This window comes from Rhincodon typus, chromosome 31 (assembly GCF_021869965.1).
Source record: "Rhincodon typus isolate 14 chromosome 31, sRhiTyp1.1, whole genome shotgun sequence".
Classification (NCBI taxonomy): domain Eukaryota; kingdom Metazoa; phylum Chordata; class Chondrichthyes; order Orectolobiformes; family Rhincodontidae; genus Rhincodon; species Rhincodon typus.
In genome coordinates this window covers 36,724,092-36,736,174 of record NC_063362.1, presented here as the reverse complement: position 1 = coordinate 36,736,174, position 12,083 = coordinate 36,724,092, and the positions used below count along the sequence as shown (strand labels likewise).

General features: G+C 39.9%; 1 protein-coding gene across 5 annotated transcripts in view; it reads left to right on the top strand.

Annotated features, from left to right (window-relative positions):
• Positions 1 to 9,337, top strand: part of zbtb40 (zinc finger and BTB domain containing 40) — a 96,185-nt gene extending 86,848 nt beyond the window's left edge. For all 5 annotated transcript variants that reach the window (XM_048615292.1, XM_048615291.1, XM_020514560.2 and 2 more), the window contains one exon: positions 4,844 to 9,337. In XM_048615292.1, coding sequence (XP_048471249.1) covers positions 4,844 to 5,047 — 204 coding nt within the window. In that variant the 3' untranslated portion in view covers positions 5,048 to 9,337. The remainder of the gene's footprint in view (positions 1 to 4,843) is intronic.
• Positions 9,338 to 12,083: the final 2,746 nt, after the last annotated feature.

Below are 12,083 nucleotides of genomic sequence, written 5' to 3'. Positions count from 1 at the left end.
AACTCTGCTTTTTCCTTCACAGATGCTGCCAGACCTGCTGAGCTTTTCCAGCAACTTTGTTTTGTTCCTGATTTACAGCATCTGCAGTTCTTTCAGTTTTTATTTTGGGTCATCATGAAGATGGTTTTAGGTTACAGGAAGATATAGACGGATTGGTCAGATGGGCAGACTGATGGCAGGTCGTATTTAACCCTGATAAGTATGATGTGATGCACTTTGGAAGAAGAAACAAGATGAGGGCGTATTTAATGAATGGCAGGACACTGGATAGCGAAGAGGAATAGCGGGATCTTGGGGTAATTATTCACAGATCCCTGAGGTTGGCACAGCACGTGAATAGGATAGTTAAGAAGGCAGATGGGACGTTTGCTTTCATCGATTGTGGCATAGAGTACAAGAGCAAGGAATGTAATGTTGGAATTGTACAGAGTGTTGGTCAGGACACAACTGGGTACTGTGTGCAGTTCTGGTCACCTCACTACAGGAAGATGTGATAGCACTAGGCAGGTTTCAGAGGAGGTTCACCAGAATGCTACCTGGGATGGAGAAAGTTTACTATAAGGAGAGACTAGATAGGCTTGAATTGTTTTCTTTAGAGCAGAGAAGACTGAGGAGGAACATCATTAAGGTGTATAATCTTATGAGTAGTATGGAAAGGGTAAATAGGGAGCAGCTGTTCCCCTTGGTCAAGGGATAACTCACAAGAGGGCCTTATTTTAGGGTAATGGGCAGGAAATTCAGAGGGGATTTGGGAAAAAAAAAGTTTTTGCTCAGCAGGTGGCGGGAATTTGGAATGCAGTGCCTGGGAATGTAGTGGAGGCCAGAAACCTTGCAACCTTTTAAAAAATTTTGTAAGAGTACTTCAAATATCATAACATTCAAGGATATGGGACAAGTGCAGGAAATTGGGATTAGTGCACTTTTTGTGGTAGTTATGTTGGTGCAGACTCAATGGGCCGAAGGGCCAAACTGTGTTGTATGAATCTGTGAATCTACTCTTTCCCTACAATCCTGTTACTTGTACCTTTTTGATTTATGTATCCATTTGTCTTCTGAAAGTTACTGTTGAATCTGCTTCCAACACCACTGAAGAAGCGCATTCCAGGTCAGAACTGCATGTTCCCCTTGGATTTTTTAAACCTGCTTATTGTGATCACCATCCTGCAGTAGAAAAAGTTTTGCCTGTTTATTCCTAAACACTAATTTTTAGCAGCTCTATTACAGTTTCCCTAAGCTTCTGTCCTCTTGGGAAAACAAAGCCAACTTCTCTATTCTATCCACTTAGATTCCTACAATTGAGTAGAACAGAAGAAGGCTATTCAGCCTGTTGATTTTATACTCATTTGTTCAAAGAGCGATACATTTATTTCCATTCCCTGCTCTTTTCCTGTAATCCCTGTGATATTTTGTCTCCCTCAAATATTATCCAATCCCCTTTCCAGAAGTTATTATTGAATCTGTATCCCCATCAGGCAGTGCATCCAAATTTTTCAATATGAAGTTATGTGACAAATAACATTTTCTGTTTCCCAATGGTGAACGTGCTTTTTCCACACTAACTTTATCTGTGATATCATTTCCTGTCATTTCCTTTCATCTCCTCTGGAATACTATAGCGGCACATTCTGTCCTGTAACCTCAGTTCACTATATCCCACTCACTACTACAGTCAAGTTCTGCTATCATTCATTTTGATGCAACTCCTCTCGTATGTGTTACCTTTACATTTTTGTAAATCAGTAATCTAGCTGTCTTTCTATATTAACCAGACATTTGACCATTCAAATTACTTTGTGTTTTTCCTCCAGCATATTCCCCATTCTGCAGAGTTGTTTTATATGTTCCTGATCTTCAGCTGGCATCCTCCTGGGCAAAAGTTCTGCTTGACAGCAAAGGGTTGTGTTTAAGGCTGGATAGTCTTAGTCAGCTGCTGGTCTTACCACCAACATAGCTGCACAATGGGGAACACCTTTTTGTGGAGGGGAGCACCCAACTGAAGTCATCTAATCCACCACACCTTGTATTAAATATGGTGTGCTGAACACTTCAGTCTTTCCTTAGTCAAACAGCAACTTGCATTGTCCTTTTTTTCAATAAAGTCACCCAACCGGGCTCCAATGATTTTGTGGACATTTTATTTATTTTTCTCTCATTCCTTAGCACACAGGCTTTTATCAGTAGTAAATACCTTGGATCAGTGCCACTGAGCCAAGGCTCCCCTCCAGCTCCACCACACCCGGCACTTTTCCCTGCAACCGCAGGAAGTGCTACACCTGCCCCCATACCTCCTCCCTCACCCCCATCCCAGGCCCCAAGAAGACTTTCCACATCAAGCAGATGTTCACCTGCACATCTGCCAGTGTGGTATACTGCCTCCGCTGTACCCGGTGTGGCTACCTCTACATCGGGGAAACCAAGCGGAGGCTCGGGGACCGCTTTGCAGAACACCTATGCTCGGTTTGCAATAAACAACTGCACCTCCCAGTCGCAAACCATTTCAACTCCCCCTCCCATTCCTCAGATGACATGTCCATCCTGGGCCTCCTGCAGTGCCACAACGATGCCACCCGAAGGTTGCAGGAACAGCAAATCATGTTCCGCTTGGGAACCCTGCAGCCCAATGGTATCAATGTGGATTTCACAAGTTTCAAAATCTCCCCTCCCCCTACCGCATCCCAAAACCAGTCCAGCTCATCCTTGCCTCCCCAACCTGTTCTTCCTCCCACCTATCCCCTCCTCCCACCTCAAGCCACACCTCCATCTCCTACCGACCAACCTCATCCCGCCCCCTTGACCTGTCCGTCCTCCCTGGACTGACCTATCCCCTTCCTAACTCCCCACCTACACTCACCTTTACTGCCTCCATCCCCGCCTCTTCGACCTGTTTGTTTCCTCTCCACCTATCCTCTCCTCTATCCATCTTCTATCCGCCTCCCACTCTCTCCCTATTTATTTCAGAACCCCCTTCCCCTCCCCCTTTTCTGATGAAGGGTCTAGGCCCGAAACGTCAGTCTCTCTGCTCCTATGATGCTGCTTGGCCTGCTGTGTTCATCCAGCCCTGCACCTTGTTGTCTCCCATTGTGTACACTGCTTAGTGTACTGCAAATCAGACTAACAAGTAAGAAACACGTTCGGAATAATTGAAGGGACCTATTTTCTTTAATTACCAGAAGATTTTATATGATGCTTTATATTCAAAGGAAGTTAAATGGTGTACAGTGTCATTCGGTTATTGGTTTTCAATATTACCCCAATTATTCAAAGTAAATCTCATTGGAATCCTGCAGTGCATAGAGCTATAATGTTATATTTGCCATAATGCTGGTTTAATTTCAAACTTTGAATGTGATTTATTCTGGTAAAAGATAAAAGATAATACACAATGCAGGACAGGACTGAGACACCTTCATGGGCATGGATTCTTATTAAATCATAAACTTTCCTCTATCATTGACCGTAACTGAGGTAGTATGAAAAATTTTCACTGGATTTATAATTTTTTTTCTTGTCAGGTGTTAAAAGATCGAGTGAGAGGGAGAACTAGGTGATAATGTGCTGATTTTTGACTTGTGGAGCAAAAAGTAATTCTCAAGCCTGTTGCATGCAAACCCACAGTGTAACGGTACCAATTGCAACCTTATTCACAAACACCAGAATGAGGAGTGATATGCTGGCTCTTTGACAAAACAGTCATGATTAGCCCTGCTTTTAATTGTAACCCTATAATTTTATACCCTCAAGTACCTGCCCAATGCTAAAATAGCATCAACTTCAATCAACTTTTCAACTTGAGTGTTCCCAAATTGTTCTGAACCCTTGAAATTATTCTGAATATCTTTTTTCTAGATCTTCTGCTAATGATTTATTGATTCATTCTCATATTGGGTCAGGCTCAGCAAAAACATTGATGTATGAAGTTCTAACATCGTCTTCTTTGCTTTCATATGCTATTCATCTGATTATAAACCCAGGGTACCCATTTTAACCATTTATCATTTGCCCTGCTACCTTCAAAGATTTGCTTATAAAGTTTCAACTTACCTAAATATTTAAAAGTACACTGTCTTCCCATATTAGTTGTCTCAAAGAGCATCACCTCACACTTTTCCACGAGTTGATATTTCTGTCTGTTTCACCATCCTGCCATCCCAAAGCCTTGAACTATCCTCATCACTGCTGTTGTACTAAGTTTTGTTTCTGCAGACTTTATAATGCTGCTCCCTACATCTAAGTTCAGGCAGTTTGTAAATTTGTCAGTAGATGATTGACAAAGGAACAACAACATTTTAGCATTTTCTATGAAATATTTTAATAAAGTATTGAAATAAAATGCTGGCTTCCTCCACAGAACAGGCAGCATCTGTGGATAGGGAAAGGCAAGGGTAATGTTTCAGGTCTAAAGGTAAAGTCGCCATAGTCTTACCAGATCATTAGAAAGAGAGACAACTGGTGGTGGTTTAACCTGCAGGTTACCACGACTCGGGCGAGGGGAGAGATTGAGAAGGAGAGTCCTTCATAGTAACCTCAGCTGGTGTGGGAATTGAACCCAAGTTGTTGGCACCACTTGCATCACAAACTGGCTGTCCTGTCAACTGAACTAATAGAGGTCTGTGGCCTTCAGGATCAGATGATGTTACAGGCGGACAGCTTAATTTTTCTCCTTAGGAACTCTACATCAAAAGGTGATAGAATTCTGACGAAGGGCCATGGACCTGAAGCATTAATCTTTCCCTCCTCGCACCACAAGTTCTGTCTGAAGTACTGAAGGTTTCTATTACTTAGTATCGTAATTTATTATTGTGTTTGACATGCTGCTTACTTTGTTTTTTTTTTACCAATATAGGTTATCCAAGCATCAGAACAAATGAGTGCCACTGAACAGGTCATATCCCTCGAGGAAACGCATCTCAACAGTGTTGGATCACAGGTGTTTGTGGCTTTACCTAATTCCCAAAACAGTTCCTCAGGGCCCCATGAAATTGTGGCTCTGAATGTGAATGATTTACTTGATGGGTCTGTGACACTCATCTGTGGAGAGACCCCATGAAAAGGAGAAAGTTTAAAAATAGACAATCTCAACACAATCCAATGGCATTTGGTGATATGAAGAAAAACTTTTTCTTCACAATTAATTCATGATCACAGTTCATATCAACTTTAGAACTTCTTTGAGTGCTTTATTTCAACAGTGATTTTAACATGCGTTTAGAAACTTAATCAGTACAAATATCTGGTAATTCCTAAATAGGTGACCTGACATAGTATCGTATTTAAAATAAAGTTGTTGAGCTGGAGCTGCAATGAGTCCATCAGTAACAACACTGGGTGATCCTTTTTAACCCGTTGATTGTTCCTTTATTCCTTTCATAGGATCACAGTTCCTTAATGTTATAGAACAGGATTGTTCCAGGTTTGATCTGTGATTCGTGATATAAGGTAGTGCAGCATATTGGTGAAAGAGGTGTGGTGGAGCTACACAATTGGGTTTGGCATTCCCATTGTACAGAGGCGAGGTGTGTTGAATTACCCTTCCACCACTATAGCCCCCCTGTTAGCACAGCCATAAAATGTATTTTAGTTTGTTCCTACCTCCAGCAGCAGAGCAAAAGAAGGATGAAGGATGTAGATTGTAATTTTTTAACTGGCGAGGTGGAACTGGATAATGCACAAAGGTGACAGATTTTTCAGGATTGTGTTGTGGTTATAGAAATCGTCCTAAATAGGGACCCTATAGCATAATGTTTTTACCTCTTTAAAGGTCATTACATTTATGGATGCTGAAGTATGCAGCAAAGTTGGTTCAAAGTATTGGAGATTGCAGGATGATATTTATGATAAGTCCACTCTGAGGCAAAGGGCAAATCCCAATCCATCTCACACTGTCAAATTACCCCTCAAAGTTCTTCAAGAGCTTTTAATACACCAGTCCTGTGTTTATAAAATAAATAGCATAATCCCATTATTTTTGCACCTAAACAGTAAAAACAGAGGAATCAATGCCATTTGCATGAATGAAAAAGACTTCTGGTATTTCTTTGATTTGGATCAACGTTGGACTGCAGTTGAATTTGCTGACTTGTATCGCAGATTCATTGTCCTTACATTCACATGCATCTGATTACTTTGTAAAAAGAAAAGATTATTTTATAGAATGTAATTTTTATTCCAGATTGATTATGAAACACCGTTTCACCAGGTAGAGAGAATCCACCTTTATAGAACATCAGTTTACATCCTTAATCTGTCAGCCCATCTAGTTTCTTTTCAATAACCTGTCAATATAATCACAAAATATTGCTGTTCTAAAAGCATTTTAGATGTTTTGATTTGAAGCTATCAAATTCTGTGGAAAGTAGTGATCAAATGTTACTTTCCATGTGAATGCCCAGTTCAGAATTAAATATTTCAAATTAGTTTAAGTTCTAACTACAGGATTGTATAAAATGAAATACAGCTGTCTATCAGTTCTCATTGTATCCCTTTTGTGATCTAAGTATATAAGAATCATCTGCTTTTGAAAATACAAATGGGTCAATCTAGTTACGGTGGTTTAATTACGAACTGTTCCTGAAGGCTGTAAGAAAGTTCACAGAGAAGGCAAGATAATTCAACCCATCTCTCTCTGCCTACCTCCCCATCCCAATCTTAATTGTGTGTGTAAACAGAGTACTTCTAATTTTCTCACAGTTTGAGTGAGGAACATCTTTCTAATATTAGTTGCATTTTTTTTTTAGAAAAACTAATTTTGCATTTCTGCTATTGCATTCCTGGTTTGCTTATTTTTTTCATTTTCTCTGTTACTTACACATAGGTAATAGAGGAGAAGGTTGATGAAAATCTGAACTGCTGTGATCTCCCATCATGCTGAGTCTTCCCAATGCTTGTTTGCTTTTACAGTGGTCTACCCAAAACTACTGCCATGTCAGCAGGTTTAGTCTACTAAGGCTATTGTCGAGAGCAGTGGCAGAACTTCCAAATTGTACATGCTCAGTGTATTTCACTGAGAAGGGGGAGAGAGAGAGTGGATGAATTAATCATACTGGACAGATTGTCAAAATATCTCATGAGAAAAGGAAAAGTGTGGTAAATGACTGCAAGTTTGAGTAGTTACTTTATGAATACTGTAGACTACTGGGAATGCCCCAACTTAGAATATTGAACAATAGCTAAGAAGCAATATGCAGACGAGACTAATCGTGGAAAATAGTGAAAACAGTTCAGGATAGACTAGGGCTGAGTTGAAATGTTACTGTGTTATCAGAAAGAGAGAAAGTATAGCCAAACAATATTAGGTGCACCAATGTAACTAGATAAGGGAACAGTGTTTCAAAGCTACAAAAGGCAGAGAATAGGATGGCAGGGGTGACCAATTGCTAGACACTTATTTGAAGAACTAGGCGTTGTAATGAACTGTAGAATGATGACACTAAATTGGATAAATACCTTCACCCTCAGCCTGTGCAAATCTATCATCTTTCTGAAAGATTCATCTGGAAAGGGATTGGATATAGACATATTTTTCCCAGTTCTCAGCGGACACTGTTCTTAATCTTCCTTGTTTGAACTGTCTTTTTCACAGAGGTAGCAAAAATACTGTGTTGGAAGTGAAAGTAGATCTCTGCAGGAATGCTGATGTGACATTTGAATTGAGAAAGCTTGATGTAATAGGAGAATGATGCTGAGCCATTGATATTACTTGCTGACCAGCTGACAGCTTCTCCGTAATAAATTTTCCAAAGCAGGTTTTACTAACTAAACCAGCCCCCTGTACTACAATTTACGAATAGATTTTGTGAATATTGAAATTGAAAATTATCAAGCAATTTGAAAATGAGGTACCTCATCCAGTACACAAATGGTTGAAGTAAATTGAAATAGAAATTGGGAGATTCTTCTTCAATCAATTTAGCATCTTAAATAGTAAACTTAATGGGGTCGACTGAATTTACAAGGCATGAAATGGGAGCTATTGGATATGATACTGGATGGCTAATCGAAAGGACAGGCCTCTAATGATGTCACGGAATAATACTTAATTGCGACAGGCAATTATAACAGGAGTTGTAAGTTTATGCAACCTTACAACTATCTGAACCACAAAATGTTACCATTGGATAAAGTAATGCAATTTCATCTGCTTCCTCAATTAACCTTGTCAAACTAGTGAATATTGATAAAATGTAAAGGTAAAGATAGCTGTTTATAGCCTGAACTGTTAAAATACCCTTGCGTCCTTATTCGGCTTCCTCGGTCATGAGATACTGAGATTTTTTTTCCCTTGTGCCATAGACCACAGAAATGATGATTTCTATATTGGAGTAAAACTAACAAATCCAAAAGTCTATTGCAAAGGCATGCAACCAGTAGACTGGATGTGAGAAAACCCATTTACATTATAACCTGAAAAAATATTCTTTCTATAACCTTGAACAAAGTTAAGGTATGTTTAATGCAGGTTTATTTTTTGGAAAAGATAGAGATTAATGTCCTTCATAATGAAGGGGAATGAGAACAAGGAATCACAAGGTGATGTTTGTTGGGTTGAATTAAATGCTGATTGCCAACAACAGCTATTCTTTCAACATGTCTGGTTATTGTCATTAAATGATCTAAATCAGAGCCCTTTTTGAATATGGAGTCTAGTCAGAACAGAATCAAGGCTAGGAAACCAAGATCATTTGGAAGAAATTAGAAAAATCATACTACCAACTAGACATTATTCACCCTTTTCTATATACGAGGGAAAGAAGTCAAGAGTGAAACAACCAGTACAATGAGCTGTTCATTTTGGATGATGTTGCACGCGGAGAACTGATTGACTACTTGAGAATCTGGTCTGAATACTTCTAAAATGTAAAATTTGAATAAAAATATTGGTTTACTTTTAATGCAACCCATGTAAGATTTATTAAGCTTTCCTGTAAAACTAATAATGTTTTTGATCGTTCATTCTCTTCCCATTCAACCTGAACAACCCACAGCCCCTAAAAAGGGGGCAATGGGTTGTAAATCAAAACTATGGCCAACCCAAAATAACCACCATCAACACCCACCCTGCCCCCCCCCCGATGGAAACCTATTTCTATCAGTATTGTTCAATGCCCAGTTTAAAAACACATTTTCATGCTGTTCTGCCAGATGCACTAAGGTACCAACCTCAACTTTATTTGTTGAACTGCCTTTTGATGGTAGAGCCCAGAAAAAACGACTATAAATCTTCTTTCTGGTGACACTTTACAAAGCTGTGTAGGACAAAGTAAGAAGTCATACGACTTCACCTGACAAAGAAGCAGTGCTCTGAAAGCTTGTGATTTCAAATAAAACTGTTGGCCTATAACCTGGTGTCGTGTGACTTTGACTTTGTCCACCCCACTCCAACACCGGTGCGTCCATATTGCAGCTTAGTAGCTCAGGCATTCAGGCTCCAAAAACTGACCTATGGTTAATTACTGATAAAATGAGATTGTGTACATACAGTTTTGTGTTGTACAATTGTTGGCCAACCTCTTGGCTCTTAAACTCAATTCCCTTTCCTTAACTAGTCAAGTTCCTGCAAATATGTAAAGGGTCAATAGATATTGAGAGTATCTTGAATCAATTGCTAGCATTGCCATTGCACCACAGAGTTGAATTAGAACAGAATTAAGGCTACGAATTCGAGATTATTTGGAAGAAATTGGAAAAGTAATATTACCAACTAGACATTATTCACCCTTTTCTTTGAAGATGAGAGGAAGGCGAAAGATTATTCTTCCTCTGTCGTTAGCAATGATTTTTCAGAAACCTTAGTTCAAGTAGTTCAACTCCAGGGTACAAGTCACCGCAATAAAAGACTTTTTGTCACTTCAGTTTACTTACTCATTTTACTGTGATCAACCCTTTCTATTCTGCAAGCTTTAATGAGCATTGACCATTGACCATTGAACACCAGGTCCATCAACAGACCTTTCCAAGCTTGTGATCTCAACACATAAAGGAGGAGAGCAGTAGATACATGGGACCACCACCGCTTATGTATTCCTGTCCAAGGTGCACATCCTGACTTGGAATCATATTGCTGTTCCTTCACTGGGTCAAAACCCTCGAGCACCTTTATTTTAAACAGCATTGTGAGTGTACCTACATTTATAGGATTACGGTAGTTACAGAAGGTATATCACTATCACCTCAAGGACATTTAGGGATGTGCAATAAATGCCAGGCTTGCCACTGATGCTCATGGATAAATAAACAGCTATGACAAATGATGTAGCAGTTAGAACAATATCACTGAATCCTGGCAAGTGCCAAAAGTTCTGAGAACTATCTCCCATCCATACCTCTCCACCCCTGTAGGAATGGTGGTTAAGGAGAATTCAAGTACAGAAATTGTAGATTCCAGTTAAAGTTGGACCCAAGAAATAAACAGAATGTCTGCTTTTTTTTTAGTATCCACTATCTTAGAGTCAGAAATTAGAATCTAAGCATCAACTGTTTTACTGTCAACAAGTCAGTAATTAAAAGAAGAGTTCTGAGGAAAAGTTACTGGACTTGAAACGTTAACTCTTTTTTCTGTCACAGATGCTACCAGACCTGCGGAACTTTTCCAGCAACTTTGTTTTTGTTCCTGATTTACAGCGGCCGCAGTTCTTTCGGTTTTTATTAAAAGAAAATTGCCTCCCTCTCATCAGTCTGTTGCTTCATTTAATACACTGTAAGGTTTATAGAACATGACGCTACAAAATGATTTGTATCAAAGCATATCATGCGTACATGCTTTCTATAAAAATATTGTTCAGTAAAACCTTTGAAAATTATCCATATTTTCCCACAATTATGTCTATATAAAGCTGCCCAAGGGAGCTTGGGCAAAATGTCTCATCAGTTCAAAAACTTAATATTTTAAGAACTCAGGAAAACTGCAAATGATCTGTAAACTCAATCCAAATTGAACTAGTCGCATCTAACAAAACATCAAACCCATGTACAGACTGATGAAAAATCAAAAGAACTGCAGTTGCTGGAAATCAGAAACCAGAACAGAAATTGCTAGTGAAACTTAGGAGGTCTGGCTGCAGCTGTGGGAAGAAAGCAAAGTTAATGTTTCAAGTCTGGTGACTCTTGATCAGAACTGTTAGCAGATTGGAAAAAGTAGATGCTGAAGATGAGGTGAGGGAATAGGTAGAGATGGAGTCCAGAGAGAGAGATATGAAAAAGGTAGACAAGTGAAGGGACTATTGAATGTAGGCCAGAGCTGAAGAGGAGTTGAATAAGTGATCATGAGAGCTGAGAGGAGCGAATGGGTAGTCTGTGCTGAAAGCAGCCTATGTAATGGGATAATTGGCTTCAGAGTTGGTGAGAAGGCCTGTGTCCTGGGCAGACCCATTGTTTCTGCCTGTTCCTGCCGCACAGAACTTATTTCTTCCTATCTCGACTTGATTTTTGACCCCTTGTCCAGTCTCTCCCCACTTACGTCTGCAATTATTCTGACACTTTACATCAATTTCAGAATTTCCATTATGCGAGCAGCAGCTGCCCCCTCCTCACCATGGATTTATACACGTCCATCCCCCATCAAGATGGTCGCAGGGCTCTCCACTTCTTCCTGGAAAAAAAATGTCCCCATCCACCACCACCCTCCTCTGCCTGGCTAAACTAGTCCTCACTTTGAAGAATTTCTCCTTTCTAATTAATCTCACTTCGCTCAAGTCAAAGGTGTGGCTGTGGGTACCCATATGGGCCCCTGTTATGCCTGTCTGTGAGGTACGTGGAACATTCCTTGTTCCAATCCTACTTAGGTCCCATGATTTTCTTTCTACGGTATGTTGATGACATCATCACTGCTGCTTCCCCCTCTCATTTAGAATTGGAAACATTTACTATTTCACTTCCAATTTCCACACTGCCCTTCACCTGGTACATCTCCATCTCTTCCCTTCCGTTCCTAGACATCTATTTCCATTTCTGGGGATAGCCTGGCAACCAACATCTACTTACAAACCCAGAGATAGTAAGAACTGCTGATGCTGGAGTCAGAGATAACACAGTGTGGAGCTGGAGGAACACAGCAGGCCAGGCAGCATCAGAGGAGCAGGAAAGCTGAC